We start from the raw sequence: 16,446 nt of genomic DNA on the forward strand, positions 1-16,446 counted from the left end.
TTACTCAGCTAACTTTACTGCTTTATGCAACTCAGCAACTCAGAAAGGGCAGGATCATGCGATTATAATCAAAGCTGAATTTAAAGATATCAGACTGAACCCCTAGCTCTCCCACATCTTGGCCAAGGTTGGGGGTGGGGGTGGGTGGACAACACCAAAACAAGGTTAAACCCAGGAAATCTCAAGGAATCAGCTATGATAACACGATTTTTAATATTCTTATTCTCCTCCTAATCTGTTCTTTCCAGAGGAAGCATGTTTGGGATTTGGCAACCCTTGATCAAAGTATAAGGTTAAAAAAAAAGGTGAAGTAATTGGGGGAAAGGATTGAAAATTAATCACGTGAAAGAAAGTTACTTCTGATGGCAGCAAACAGAAATGCAGAGGAGATGACCCCTGCACTGCTCCCTGCAAATGTAACAGTCCTCAGACCTAAAGGTTGAGGACCACACAATGCACAAATCATCAACCAACAAAGGAGATTTATTGAGAAAAGCAGAAGAGCAAATAAGATAAAACTCATGATCTTAATGCTGCTAAACACTCCAACAACATTTAGTATTAATAGTATGCTTTTTGATTCAAAGAAGTTCCTAGCCACATTTTACCCTCCTTTAACAAGATCATGTTGCTGCAGAAGAAATAGCAGGGAAAGTTTACAGAAGTCTTACCAACACGATATTTTAGTTCTATGATGGTTTCCCCTTCTCTGCTCAATTCTGTTACTTCGCAAGTGTAGTTTCCTGAGACGGCATCACTCTTATCCATCTTCAAAGAGGCAATGCCACGCAGTAATTCCGATGGTGTGATTTTTGCACTAGGAAAGGAACTGCTGGACTTGGACATCCGCTGGCTTCCATCAAAGATGAAAATGTTTTCTCCTTTAAATTTCCATCTGACATACAATTCAGTAACGTTCTTCGTCTCCACATTATTAACAAAACATGGGATGACAACGGTTTGATTGCAAACGGTATATTCTACAGATTTGATTACATTAAATATTAGTTGAGCTGAACCTGGAAAAGAGAAATAAAATTGTTACATTTCATTACCGAATACTATGAGATCTTAGGTATGTTACAAATTCTTAAGATAAAGAGAAGTGCTTCTATTGTTCACTTAAGCAAGCAAGCAACTATAGAGAAAATGGGTGAAGCGAAAAGAACAAATTATTTTAATATTAATGTGCACAGCTGATAGACGACACTGTACCTCTTCTTTATTCATTCCCACTAACACAAAATATACATTCTCATGCATCCTGGGAGTAAACTCAGCAACTGAGTTAGAACATGCAGATGTAGTATCTGGCTTTGGAAACTCTGAAGCTTGTGTCTTCTGATATTTAAAGAAAAATACTGTCTTTACTATGAGAAAATTTTTAAATTGAAAGTAAAACCAAATAATATATTCAGTCTCAACTTCTATACACTTTCTCCAAATAGAACTTGCTAAACTGATAGGAAGTTTATTTCTATCCCTAGGTTGCATTTCCAAAAAAGGTAGCAGGCTCTACTGTACTTAAATATAAAAAATAAATCACATGAATCACATCACATCTTTCCACTAGGATGGTAAGCCTTAGAATGCTAAGGATTAAAAAAAAAAAAAAAAAATTCTCTACAGCTATTTTCCCATTGCAAAATACAGACAGCAACAGACATTCGGTATGCAAGTATCATAAAAGGATTATACACAATTGAATGGCATTTTCCCACTCCCACATTTCACTGAAACTAAGGAACAACTTCCAAATATATATTACAGGCATCCCCTCCTTCTAGAAACCATAAACCACCCAAAACAATGCTAAGGTGCAAGCTGAAACCAAGAGCAGATACTACTAATAAGTTGCATGTATCTGATCAACTCTTTTCAATAGTATAAGCTACTGGTTGTTGCCTTATAAAAGAGGTTGAGAAATGGGTCCTCTTTCATGTGGAATGTGCAAAAATGTGGACAAACTGTAGTTGTCCTCCATATTCTTCAGCCATTTATCACTTCTTTCATGTAAGCAGTGAGCTGGTGTTTCCTTTAAAAAAAGGATTGACAGATATAAATAAAACCTTAGGTTTAATCATTCATCTTTAAGATTTTTCCTTTATCAGGGTCACAGGATGTTATTACTCGAGGGACATAATTACTCTTCAGTAAACGCCCACTGAATTGAATGCTGGGCTGCAGCATGGAATATGAACTGAACAAAGTTCAGAAGCCTGAGAACAAATCCCGTCTCTGTCTGTCACTTTTCAGGGTGCAAGCTTAAGCAATTCGCTTAACTTTCTATACCTTGGTTTACTCTCTAGAAGTAAGAGGATCAAAAAATGAACAGAATTGTGCATGCTAAGTCGCTTCAGTCATGTCCGACTCTCTGTGACCCTATGGACTGTAGCTTGCCAGGCTCCTATGTCCATGGGATTCTCCAGGCAAGAATCCTGGAGTGGGTTGCCACGCCCTTCTCCAGGGGATCTTCCTGACTCAGGGATCGAACCTGCATCTCTTGCGTCTCCTGCAATGGCATGCAGGTTCTTTACTACTAGCGCCACCTGGGAAGCCCCTCACAGAATTGTGGTTGGCATCAATGGAGAAAGCATACTGGTAAGTGCTCTATACTATGCTATAAATATGTAAGGTCATACCATAAAAACTAGGCACTCCAGCATCTTAAGGTAATGCTCTGAGCCTTCTCTGACTGGCAGGTCTAAAGTGTTATATTTCTGGGAACTGCAGTCTAAACCAACCCTGTGGTCATCCACAGCTCACTTTCCCCCCAGTTCTCTCCATTTCTAGCCACCTAAATATCAGGAAGCTCCAGGCAAAACCTGGACTTCCAACTGCATTCTTCAAAACGCTGGAGTTATGAATTACTTCCCCTGAGAAATATAGTCTCCACTGGGTGGTGGTTATGATGCTGGAGTTAGAAAGGAAGGAAAGTGTCAGAAACTATGGTCAACAATTTTGAAATGGACTAAAAGATTACCGGGAGTCCTTTCAACGGGGTGCTGGGCCTTATCGGACAGATCCGTTTGGAATAACTCTATAGCAGCCTGGGCCTCTTGCCAAGACTAGGCTGTTTTTACAGCTTTGTAAGACGTAGAAAACTGATGGTAATGCAAACAATTCATAGCCATAGAGATACAAACAAACTTTGTTCTGCAGTTGATTTGGACCTGTTGGAAAAGAGGAATTTTTTAAATAATTACATTTTAGGGACTTCCCTGGCAGTCCAGCGGTAAAGACAGCGCTTCCACTGCAGTCGGTATGGGTTTGATCCCTGGTTGGAGAACTGAGACCCTACATGCCACACAGCATGGCCAAAAAACAGAAAAAGATTTTATTGCCCTGAGGACACTGACCAACTTTGCATCTATCCACAGATTCATTTCACCATTCCTGACTGCCTATATGTACATGTGTCTATTCTTCCAATTTTCTCTTTTTTTAAATTAACATTTATTTGGCTGCATTGGGTCCTTAGCCACAGCATGCAGGATCTCTAATTGTGGCATGCAAATTCCCAGTTGTGGCATATGGGATCTAGTTCCCTGACCAGAGATCAAACCTGGGCCCCCTGCACTGGGAGCGCAGAGTCTTAGCCATTGGACCGCCAGGGGAGTCCCTTCCAGTTCTCTTTTAAAACCAAGATGGTTGTACCATCTTGTTGGTTTGCTTGTTAATTAATGTGTGAAATAAAAACTTTGACACGTGAGCATTTCACATTTGTTTGAGTCAAACTATACCTCCTAAAAATTATCCTTTAATTAAAGAGATGCAAGTGAAGAGCTAAGTTACCTCAGCAGACTTTTTTAGAAGCCTCCAAGTGAGTACAAAGTGGTCAGCAAGCACTCAGTGACTTTATAACTTGTGTTTAGAAAATGAATTTTCTAAAGAATACAGAAAAAGCGTTGATTCCATGGCAGTATTTGTTGTAATGTTAATACAGCCATTTTTATAGCGGAAGCAATTTGAGTTAAATAAATGCTGTCAACAAAATTCAAAGTGAAATTGACCTGGATCAACTGTAACTTGACTAACCCTTGCACTAACAATGAATAAATACAGTCCAAAAATGTTGCTTCATCAGCTGTTAACTACAACTTCACCCCCATCAACATTTGTTAAACAGCTATTAAGCAGTAAAATTATTTGATTTGGTTTTTCTCTATTTTGCCTACTGCCTTCTGATGAAACAGCAAAGTGAAGAAAGGATCTAAAATATACAGAGCAAATAAAGGATCACATAGATAATTATCATGAATAAGTAAATTCTGAATAATCAAGAAATGCCTACAGCAGTCTAATCAGATAGGAATTGATAAGTATAACCATCCATGATGCCGGTGTCACAGATAAATTAACAAATGAAATGGAAAAATTAACTTATATCAAATGCCAAAAATATTGGACCTTACAACTTTTGTGAATACAGACTACCAGCTCAAACCGTCTCACCTGATCTGAAACACTTAGCAGGAGGTGTGGATACAATAATGAAAAAAATGTAGGAATCCTCTTTAAAAATCTTAAAAATTCTCACCTGGGGGACTGATTAAAGTGAAAGTGAAAGTCGCTCAGTCATGTCCGACCCTTTGTGACCCCATGGACTATACAGACCGTGGAATTCTCCAGGCCAGAATACTGGAGTGGGTAGCCGTTCCCTTTTCCAGGGGATCTTCCCAACCCAAGGATGGAACCCAGGTCTCCGGCATTGCAGGCGGATTCTTTAAGAGCTGAGCCAGCAGGGAAGCCCTGGGAGACTGACACACACTTTTTATAACCCAAGGTCACAAGTGCTTTCTTTCCTATATGAACAATGTGCTGTGGATGGGCAAGAGAGTGATCAGTCTTCAGACATCTAGGAAAATGTTTGTTGCTACTACAGGAAAAACAGAAGACTATCACAGACTCTGCCCATTTATTTAGGCCTTCACTCTTACCTTTTCACATGTTCCATGAAAAATTTCTCTCCTTTAGAACAACTCTGAAAATACTCTCCTTTTGTAAGAGCTTACCCAATACTCTCCAAAGGAGCCCTCCCTTCCTATTACTTCAAACTGAGTCCTCCAGATAAGAAACCAGAAGCTTCCAACACTTCCCCCTAGACATTCTCCCGCTGCCCCACCTATCCACACCTCTCTTCTCCTCACTGCTTCCTCTTCAGAAATGAACTCCTTCACTTGAGAGCTAGTTTCTGTGTCCACCTCCACACTCATCAATATCAAGGGCTTCCCGTAGTTGCTTGCCATCCTCTGACATCCCCCAAGTTCATTTACAATAGGTTTAAAAAAATTTTTTTTTAATATTTGAATATTAGCAAACTGGGGGGAAAAAAAATTCCTTGTACTTGTCTCTCTCTTTTCTAGCATCTAGAAAGATAATCTGAATGCATTTCTTCACCTCTTACCTCCTACATCCCTGCTACCTGGCCTCTACCTTGCCCTCTTCACTGCAACGGCTCTTGCCAAAGTCGCCAAGCATCCCGTGAATATGGAATGCATGTGGCTCACTCTCCATCTTGACTTCTCTACAGTTCTTGAGCCTGTGGGGAGCCCTTTTCTTGTCTCCTGGCTTCTGAATTTCCTCCTAGTGCTTTCTCCAACTCATCGCAGCTTGCTTGCTTCACTGAAACCTATTCCTTGACTTGCAATACACATTACGTTGCTAAGGACTTCCTACCCTGACCCCCACTCCTCCCCACTCCAGTATTCTCCCTTACCCCAGGTATTAACTACCCACACATCTTATTTAACTAGGTTCCACCTTTCTCCTTAGCTGCAGAGCTTGGGAAGCCAACGATGTGCTATGCGTTTCCCCTTGGATGTACTACAGCTACTTCAGAATCAACATGAACAAAAATCTGTCTACCTTCTGCCTACGTTCATCCCAGATTCTCACCTCCCTAAAGTGCTTTTCATTATCTACCAGTCGACTCGACCTAGACCTAACAATCATGCTAGATTCCGCCCTCTCCTCAGCCAGGCGAGTTCTGGGTGGGCTCGACCTATGTAACTGTTCCTAAGTCCAAGGTCTGCTATATGAATTAACTAGACATGCATCATTTCTGCCTTGAACTATTGCTGCAACCCCTCACTAGCTCCCTGTCTCCAGCCTCAAAGTTTCCCCATCCCAGTCATGCATTTTGCACAGTTCCCAAAATAACTGTTCCAAACACAAATGTGCACTCCTATGCCTAATATACTTTAACAGCACTCCTTCCCCCACTTTCAGGCTAAATTCAAGAGCTTCAGCATGGAATACAAACCAGGTCCTTCCGGATCCTGTCCGTCCTCACCTCCTACACTCTTATTTCCCAAGTAAGCTTCAATCGTAATGACCTTCTAGCAATTCCCTGGATATGCAGAAGTACTCTCACCTCCAGGCCGTCCCCCACTCGCACAAGCTGTGACCCAGCCTCAGGAGGCCCATACCTTTCACTGGAGGTACGGGTAGCGCACACACTTGGCTCAAGACTTACACTTCCTAGGTGCATAACCTTAGGCAAGTTACTTAAGTTCTGTATCTCAGCTTCCTCACCTATAAGATGTGGCCAGTGATCATGTGCACCTCATAGGGATTTTGTTGAGATTTAACGAGATAATGAGCATGGAGTTCCTACTGCAGCGCCTTTCACTCACACAGCGAACGTTCAATAAAGGGCAGCTACAATTCACTGACTTTGGCTCTTCCGGAAGGCACGGCTGAGATGTTCAATCCTGTCCCCCGTCGTTGCTCCTCAACCCTACTCACTACCCAACTCTGTTCATCCCTCCTTACTGCTCCTAGTTCCGCCCCCGCCCCCACCGTTCAAGCGCTGTTGCTCAGTACCAAATCTTGTAACTACTGTTTCACTCTACTGATTTCTCCACTAGGATAAAAAGGTAGAAACACAAGGACAATGTATTCATTTGATATCTTATGGATCTACTTCAGGGTCCAGCCAGCAGGGCTCAATACATTCCTTCTGAATGTAAAAATTTAAAGTGTGAATCCCATGAAAGGAAAACCTAAATATCATATCAGGGAAGATTCACTCTTCTTCCATATTTCAAGAGACTCCTCCACTGTTTCTTACTTCTATAGCCTTAATTATGGTATTATGAAGCTACATATTTTAATGAAAAATCTAAACCAAGTCAGATGCAGATTGGATGGAACAGTGCCTTTAAAATTACTTGACATCTCTAAGAATGCTCCTCCTACTGGGTGGTGTTTAAACTGGATGAGTTGTAATGTCCTAGAAAAGGAAGGGCTTTTTAGGTCATAACAAGTACAGAGGAATAAAGAAAGAATACCCGAAGGCCAATGATTATTTGACAGAGCTCCAGGAAAAGTGGCCGGAAAAGATGGTTAAGACTTATTGTAAAGGCTTCCTTGAATGTCACTGTGGGAAGTCTGGAGCTGATAACCTAAGTAATGGCAAACCACTCAGACTTAATTACATTTAAAAAATAATAATAATACAGCAGTATGAAGGGTGAATTGAGGACAGGAAGAGCTTTGGGAAAGGAGATTCATTAAGAGATGGCTGCAATAATCCAGGGAAATGACAAGTGAAGAGAAGGCCAAAAATAATAGAGAAAGAACAAAAAAAGCAAATGGATGTAAGTAAGATATGAGAGGTAAAGTAGGAGAAGTGAGAAGAATTAGTTTTTAACTAAAATAGTATGCATAACTAGTTAGATTGTGGATTAACTATAAAGATACTTAAGAGATTCAGCAGTAAATATTCTTTCAGTATTTAATAGGCTGAGTATTAAAAGTACCGGTGGTACACTGAAATGGAGGTGTCCAGTAGATCCTAGGATATGTCAATGTGGATTTAAGGAGAAAGGTCTGAGCTACAAAGACTTGGGAATTACCAAGAATATAGCTGGTAACTGAAATTGTGAGCATAAACAAGATCACTCAGACAGTTCCTGCAAACAGAGCAGGTACCAGAGAATAAAATGCTGGGGAATATCAATATTTATGGAGCAAATAGTTAAAGAGGAACAAACTAAGGATGCAAGAGAAAGAGGTGAAGAAAAAGAGGCAGCAAAGAACACCACTGCAGACACAATGGAAGGGTCTTAACTATGGACAAAATAGATGTTAAGCAGGATGAGTTTTAAAAAAAAAAAAGGCTCTAGATTTAAAATTTCATCCTTAGCTTCTTTATCTGCAGCGATGTCAGCAGACGAGGGACTGGAGTCAGACTGCATTTTGGAAGTGAAGGGGAGGGGAGAAAGAAGAGGCAGTGATTCTCTATGAATAAATTTGTCAGTATAAGAAAGCAGGCTTCCTTCGTGGCTCAGCTGGTAAAGAATCCGCCTGCAATGCGGGAGACCTGGGTTGGGAAGACCCCTGGAGAAGGGAAAGGCTACCCACTCCAATATTCTGGCCTGGAGGACTCCATGGACTAAATCCATGGGGTCGCAAAGAGTCTGACATGACTGAACAACTTTCACTTTCACTTTTGTGTGCTTCCTTGCTGGCTCAGATGGTAAAGAATCTGCCTGCAATGCGGGAGACCCAGGTTCGATCCCTGGATCGAGAAGATCCCCCTGGAGAAGGGAATGGCAACCCACTCCAGTATTCCTGCCTGGAGAATCCCATGGACAGAGGAGCCTGGTGGGCTATAGTCCGTGGGGTTGCAGAGTTGGACACGACTGAGTGACTAACACACACAAGAGAAAGAGGCAATGATGGAAAGCGCATGGAGCCGCTCTTCTCGCTTGTCTTTAATATAGAGTCAGACTTGAGCATGTCTGCAAACTGAGATGAAGGAACCCAGGAAGAGGGAAAGATCTGAGGTACAAGCCTGAAGGATTAAGGTGATTAGGCAGGTCTCTGAGATGGTGGAAGTGAAAGATCTGTAGACTGGGGGTCTTTCCTTGGAAAGGTGACTAGGAGCACTTCTGACACTGGGTGAAGGAAGAGAATGAGATGAATGTTGCCTAAGATATTACAGACAAGTTTAGTAATGGTGGGTGGGAAGTTGAAAGAGTCCACACCACACATCACTATTTTCTGCAGCAGAGTAGGAAGTTAATTATTTGTTCAGGATGGATGATCAGGAATGGGGTAAGAAGCCCCAGCAGACACTAAGGTAAATGAAGCAAAGCTCATGCATTGAGACACCTGCTTAGAAATGAATCCATCTAATTTCTGCCATCAGGCTTGGGTTCTGGTATGAAGAACTGGAGTCTCAAACTGACTCAGGTTAAAATTAGGGTCAAAGCAAGGATTTAGTCAGATCTCTCCTAAACAGAGACCAAATAAAGTCGGGTAAAAAGGCAGGTGTTCACAGGTGTCTACATCTGACTCAAACTGATCTCCCCCTGGGGTTTTAAATGGTCCCCATAAGAACAGAAGTAGTCCAGCTAGAGTTATAAGGCCCAGGGCAGCTTAAAGGCAGTAACATCCACAATTACAGCCTTTTCAAGCATTTCAAATATATTAAGTACTATTGAGGTATAAAAACAAAAAATCCCTTCTCTTTATAAGCTACACTTTAAGTTATTAAGAGGCATACAGTCTGAAATTTGTCTGTATGCCCAAGAAGGCCTTACAAAATGCTTAAAGCCTGACACGGGTTCATACTTCCTTGAAACAGAATAAGCAATGTTGACAAATCCTGCACTTACCCAATCCCCTGGCTTGGTGTTTAACTCGTGTGTGTGTGCGTGTGTATGAGTCACTCAGTGTTTGCCTCTTTGCAACCCCATGGACTGCAGCCCACCAGGCTCCTCTGTCCATGTAATTCGCCAGGGAAGAATTACTGGAGTGGATTGCCATTCCCTTCTCCAGGGGATCTTCCCAACCCAGGGACTGAACCCAAGTCTCCCACATTGCAGTCAGATTCTTTACCATTTGAGCCATTAAGTTCAATCCTAATTTAAATCCTAATTTAAATCTCAAACCCTGGGACTGACCAGATTCTGGTGGCTCAGTGTTAAGTAATCGGCCTGCAATGCAGAAGACACAAGATGAGGGTTCAATCCCTGGGTCGGGAAGATACTCTGGAGGAGGAAGTAGCAACCACTCCAGTATCCTTGCCTGAAAAATCCCATGGATGGAGGAGCCTGGTAGACCACAGTCCATGGGGTCGCAGAGAGTAGGACTCAAATGAGCAAGTGAACACACACACACACACCATGGAGATGTAATAAAATACTCAGAGCAGGGTGCAGCTTCTAATTCCTGTTTCATGTAACCACAGAGAATGTTCCATGTAACCATAGAGAATGAAAACCCAGATTCTACTGTCTTAGTCTAGGTATACCACAATCAAATTTCCTGAGTGCTCTATACATTTTTTCACTTTAGTACTACAATGTGTTTAGCAAAACTGATCTACACCATCATTCTTGTTCTTTTATCGTAGAAGAAATATCAGCACTAGTACACAGAGTGAAATTTGCTTTATCACAACCCAGGAGTGCGTTATATTAGGCTGAGCCACAGGTACAAAAATACAGAAATTCTTATCTTGTATCAATATGTATCAATATGACAGCAAAATAACCTAAAAGAGGGGTAAAATGGTTACTTGAAAACTATGTCTCTAAAAGAAGATGAATGTATTTTTAAAAAATGACACCTATACTAGCTAGAGTTGATTTAATATTAAGGAATGCAAACTTAAGTTTTAATAATGCATTTTGCATTTAGAATGTTTATCAATTTGGGGGGAACCATCTATTTCTCATCTTTAGAACCTGGCCTTTCAAATCTTCATTAACAACTCAGTGGCAAACATAAAACATATGCCAAAATACAACGATAGCACAAGCAGGTGTCCTAATAGTAGGCATCTAGTGCAATGCTATAGCACCCTGCCTCTCAACTGCTGGGCGGACCCGGAAATAAGTGCATTTAAGGAAGCATTTACTTCCTTAAAAACGGCAAATTGTGGTTCAAAGTAATATATCTGTTAGGAGAAAAGAGAACAGTTTTGTTTAAGCCAGTCAAATTACTACTAGACTTAGACAACAAAAATGTTTTAAAATCATGTGTACCCATGATTTTAAAAAATCACTTTAAACAAAGAAAAATCATTCAACCACTGAAAAGACGGTTCCTATCAGTATCATTATCTGAGTAACCTTTTATTTACCAGTTAGTGAATATCACTGAAACTGATGATGTGCTTTCAAACAACGTATAATTGGGCATGTGGGGGAGGGAGGAGGAAAGGAGAATAGTAATAATTCATTCTGCATCTTGTAAACCAAAACAGAAAACTGTATTTTGCCTGTAATTAAAAGGAATGGGCATTTTAGATAACTTCCCTTACTATAAAGATCAACTGAATCTGTAGTGGCTACCAGGAAATAGCCTTTGACTACCAATCATTTATAAGTGAAACCAACAACAAAATCAAACCTGAGTACAAATAAACGTACAAATCCATGACTTTCTTACTCATTCGAGAATCTAAATTCAGCCTTCCAAATACTTGGGTTTATAATTGCTTGTGTTCTGAAATGTAACATTTCTTCCTACGTGCTCTTTTAAAACTACATATTAAACACAAAAACACAGTATAGCTTATGACAAACATTATCCCTTCCTGTTTTATATTCAACACTTAACAACTCAAATGTATAATACCTCTGTTTTGCTTTTTTTTTTTTTAGATCATTATTAACTAAGTACAAAAAAAGACCATAAATTCTGAATTCTAAGACTCGGGAGGGACTTGAGCACATTAATATTGCATGTAAATAAATGCTAATCATACGTTATCATACCTATTACTAAAGGAGGCCTAACCATTTCTATCCTCAAAAGTATTATTCTAGCAGTTTTTTCTAATCTACTTGAAAATAGGACCCTTGTTTTTAAAACAGTGCATGATTCACATTTTTTAATGCTTCAAACTAGCTTTGAGACCATCGGTCTGAATTAGTAATTTTTATTACAAATTCATAACCGGGTTCAGTATAAAGCTTTCTGATCATACAACAGGTTTCTGAAAGCAGTATTATCTGAGCTATAATGATGGTAACAGGCAACAAGGCGTTAAGGATGATAACAGAAAACACTACCTTACCTAATATCAACCCTTAGATAATAGAGATTGATTATTAAGAGCTCCAACATCCCAGGAGGTTTCACAGAGCAGGAAGGAGCAAAGTCGGGACATAAGGGCATTTTGTAAACAAAGAGTATTTTGTAAAAAAAAAAACAAAACAAACTTAAATCACAAGCCTTCACGAATGGTAGAGGTAGCCTAATAACCCATTTAAAATCTAATTAATTTAGCATTCCAGAATTAAATGTAATAACTGCCTGGTACTACTACTCTAACTCAATTCTGAATTTTAAAAAAAGTTCACAACAGAATGTATAGATGTGAAGTGTGACGGGCACTATGCTGCTGCTGCTAAGGCGCTTCAGTCTTCTCCGACTCTGTGCGACCCCAGAGACGGCAGCCCACCGGGCTCCCCCGTCCCTGGGCTTCTCCAGGCAAGAACACTGGAGTGGGTTGCCATTTCCTTCTCCAATGCATGCAAGTGGAAAGTGAAAGTGAAAGTGAAGTCGTGTCCGACTCTCAGCGACCCCATGGACTGCAGCCCACCAGGCTCCTCCGTCCGTGGGATTTTCCAGGCAAGAGTACTGGAGTGGGGTGCCATCGCCTTCTCCAGACAGGCACTACAGAGCCACGAAAATTCCTATCCCTTTCTCAGTTTTTACAGGCGAAGCACACGTTTCAAAAAAAGCGAAATGGATTCCAAAAGCTTGAGGGGCCAAAACGCCTTTGGCGTTGAAAGACACCAAATCCCACTCTACCGCAAATGTGTTTTGACTAGAGGTTAGTATCTGCATACTTGAAGCGAAATCTGGATTACTTTTAAAACGGTTCCCCTAAATAAAGTAGGAAAACTTGAACGCGCAATTTAGACTGTATTGAAGTGGCTGATGGTGGTGGGGCGTGGGGGTAGAGTTCCATCCAGTAAGCTTTATTTCTAGGGTTTGAAAAAAAAAAAAAAAAAAGGCAGCCAGAGAATCTTCTGATTAAACGCTGAGTTGGAAATTAAACTTAATTGTGTCCTTTACGTCCCCTTAACTCCTATGTTCGTGTGGGAGGGCAAGCGCAGGAAACCCCTTCTGGCAGACTTTGCCAAAATGCGTACTTGCATCACAAGAGGCTCGGGCCCTCCTACTCTCCTTGCTTCAACCCCCAAAACGTTTAAAGCAGGGGGAGACGCAGGGGTACGAAAGAGGGGTACCCTACCAGCTGCCCACCCCTCGCCTCCGATCGCGCCCCGTCTCTCCACAGCTAATTTCTGTGCGAGGTGCACGGCTGGAGTCTTCCTCGGCGGTGGCAAACAGGCGAAGATGTGCCCCGCTCTCATCAGCCAGGGCGAAGAGGAAGAGGAGGGAAAGGAAGGGGGTGCCGATTACCCGCCGGGCCCCCCCGCGTCCGCACCCGGGGCGTGCAGGGGCCCGCTCGTCCCGCGCCCCGGCCAGCCTCTCCCGGGAGCCGCGGGGCCAGCCGGGGCGCAGCCCACACACAGCCGCCCGAGCGCCGCTGGGGCGCCGAGACCCACGCTGCAGAACCGAGAGCTGGTGACCACTCACCGCTGCGCAGCGAGCCCAGCAGCAGAAGCACGACCAGGGGCCACATCTCCGCGCCCGCCGCCGGGTCGCCGCCGCCGCCGCCGCCGCCGGCGTCTGGAGCAGGCGCCGCCGCAGACACAGGCAGGACCCGCCGCCACCTCCCGTCACACGCAGGACCCGCTGCCCGGGCTGCCCGGCCGCGCGCGCGCGCGCTCCCGCCGCCCCACACCCGCGTGGGCCGCACACGCGCACTCAGCCTCGCCTCCGCCCCGCCTCGGTGGCTGCTGTCGCCGCGCCCTCCAGACAGACGCGCAGCTTCCAGCTCCCGCTCCCGCCTGCTCCCTGGCGGTGGCGCGCGCGGGGCTTCGCGGTCACGCCCCGCGGCCCCCGGCCGCCTCCGCTCGCGTCAGCGTCCACACACCGGCCCCCAGACCCCCGCTGGAGGCTGAGCGTGTGTTCTCCCGCTCGCCGGGGACCTCGCTGCACCAGTCCCCGTCTGCCGTCCCCGTTTTCCCTCCCTGGGCACCCCCTATCTCATCTCCGCGGCTCCTCCCCTGCGCTCGCACCCAGCCTCCCGCTCCAGGAACCCCCTCCCCAGGCGTCACCTCGGAGCCCCCTCCCCTCTGGAGCCCGCGATCGCTCGCCTCTCCCTTCATCCCGCGTCCTCCCGCGCGGTGGGACCTCGGCGGCTCCACGCTTCTCACCTCGCTCCATTTCCCCCCAAAGCCTCGCCGCCTGCAGTGGGAGCGCACACCGCGCGGGGGCGTCTCGACACTTCCCCCGCCGCCGGCGGCGAGCCCGCGGGGACCACGCCTGGGGCAGGTCGCAGGCGGCCGCGTGTCGGCGGGGAACTTCTGCTCGCCGCTCGCGGGCTGCCGGGCCCTCCGGGCTTCACCGCGCGTCCAGTCTGCTTTGGATTTTCCCGGCCGCTCTCGGATCCTCCGTTCTTTTTCTCGCCTAGTTCTGGAATGTTTTTCAGCCTTTGAAGGGGATCACCCAAGTTTCCATCCGTGGTGGTGAACACTTTGCTGTTGTTCAGTCTCTGGGTCTTGATGCTGAAACCCTAGCAGCCATCAGGGGTGGTCGCAACGGTTAGCAGAAGTATCCTCGATGACCCTTCCTGCAAAGTCACTGGGCCTGGTTAGTGACCTCACAGTGGTCCCTCATCTATGCTGTTTGAGTTTAACTTGCTTAAAAAAATGGGTTCAAAGTGTGTCTCCAAGCCACACTGTGGACAAGGTCTTTGATTAGCTCTCTGAATCACACAGACCACATCACTTATAGTGAAGCAAATTCTCTTTTAGAACTCTCTTTAACATTTACCCTAGATGATGAAAATGCTTGCTGAAAAGTCATGCTTGGTGACTACTGTATTGGCGCGCATCTTGTCAACTTAAAATGTACATGCGATCTGAATGTTGAGCGTTAGGTTTTACTCAGCAGAAATTTTTAGAAGGTAACCCAGGGAGGGAACATCTCAAGTAATCCGGAGAGAACTGCAGCAGGCATGCGAGGGAGGAGGAGCCAGGTTACACAGAAGCTTTGCAACAAAGGGCAGGTAGTCTGAACATGAGAAGGTTATTGTTAATTAAAGAAAACCAGATATCCCAAGTTAAGGAATTTAGTACTTTTCTATGTATGGAAGGGGTTTCCCTGGTGGTTCAGAGGTAACAAATCTTCCTGCCAGTGCAGGACACTGGGGTGTGATCTGTGAGTTTGATCAGTGGGTGGGGAAGATCCCCTGGAGAAGGAAATGGCAACCGTTTCCCAGTATTCTTGCCTGGGAAATTCCATGGACAGAAGAACCTGCTGGGCTGCAGTCCATGGGGTTGGGTAGCAAAGAGTCAGACACAACTTAGTGACTAAACCAGAACAACTGTGTATGGGAAGATGCAAGTCTGGGCTCACTGAAATCATTCCTTTTATAGGCGCCTCAGCTATCTGCGGAGGAGGCAATGGCACCCCACTCCAGTACTCTTGCCTGGGAAATTCCATGGACAGAGGGCTGCAGTCCACGGGGTCGCAAAGAGCCGGACAGGACTGAGCGACTTCACTTTCACTTTTCACTTTGACACATTGGAGAAGGAAATGGCAACCCACTCCAGTGTTCTTGCCTGGAGAATCCCAGGGACGGGGGAGCCTGGTGGGCTGCCGTCTCTGGGGTCTCACACAGTCGGACACGGCTGAAGCGCCTTAGCAGCAGCCGCAGCAGCTATCTGGGGCCAGCATCCTGTGTTTTCATTCCTGAGCTTCCTTTCCTCGGGGCTGGTAGTGGAGTGTGGCCATAGTCTGCTGGCTGCTAGATGGCAAGTATTCGTCTACCTCAGTTCCCGTAGGGCTCAGCTGCTCACACTGGATGGGTCCCATCGCTGATGACTGTGACATCGTTGTGCACCGGCGTAGCAGCAGGTATTCCATTCCTCAACATCCACTGCTCCCTTAGTTGTTTTTCACTCACCTGGTGGAAAACAAAGGAACTTCCCACCACAATATTCCAGTCCTCCAAGTCCTCTTCCCATGGTGTCTCTTTCACTGCATCCCCATAGTAATAAAATCCAGGAAATAAAATTACCACTCTCTGACCTTCTGTAGCATTGTATTATATATACTGCATAACTTTCCCTTTGATTGTTTTGTGTGTGTGTGTGTGTGTGTGTAAATCTCTTCCCCACAGCTTTATCCATTTTCTACAGTCAGAGAGGGTATATTAAGTGTTCCCTTCTCCAAGACTTCCTGTTGAACTAGGCAAACAGAAGGGGTTTTAATAAATGTGTTGATGTGACTTGAGGCAAGCGTTGCTCCAGTGAAATTTGATTGTTTTTTAATGATTAAAGAAAGAATGAAAGAAAGAAAAAACAATTGCCTGGCAGATATCTTACTAAAACAATGGTTAAT

At 44.2% G+C, this 16,446-nt stretch overlaps 1 protein-coding gene across 3 annotated transcripts in view; it reads right to left on the minus strand.

The window, feature by feature from the left end:
• Positions 1-14,388, minus strand: part of CD47 (CD47 molecule) — a 58,205-nt gene extending 43,817 nt beyond the window's left edge. For 2 of the 3 annotated variants that reach the window (XM_061133924.1, XM_061133923.1), the window contains exons 1-2: positions 13,573-13,767; positions 672-1,019 (exon numbers count right to left, since the gene is read on the minus strand). In XM_061133924.1, coding sequence (XP_060989907.1) covers positions 672-1,019; positions 13,573-13,618 — 394 coding nt within the window. In that variant the 5' untranslated portion in view covers positions 13,619-13,767. Of the gene's footprint in view, positions 1-671; positions 1,020-13,572; positions 13,768-14,255 lie in introns of those variants that run through there. The other variant, XM_061133925.1, reaches the window with a different exon arrangement.
• Positions 14,389-16,446: the final 2,058 nt, after the last annotated feature.

This window comes from Dama dama, chromosome 31, assembly GCF_033118175.1.
Source record: "Dama dama isolate Ldn47 chromosome 31, ASM3311817v1, whole genome shotgun sequence".
Classification (NCBI taxonomy): Eukaryota; Metazoa; Chordata; class Mammalia; order Artiodactyla; family Cervidae; genus Dama; species Dama dama.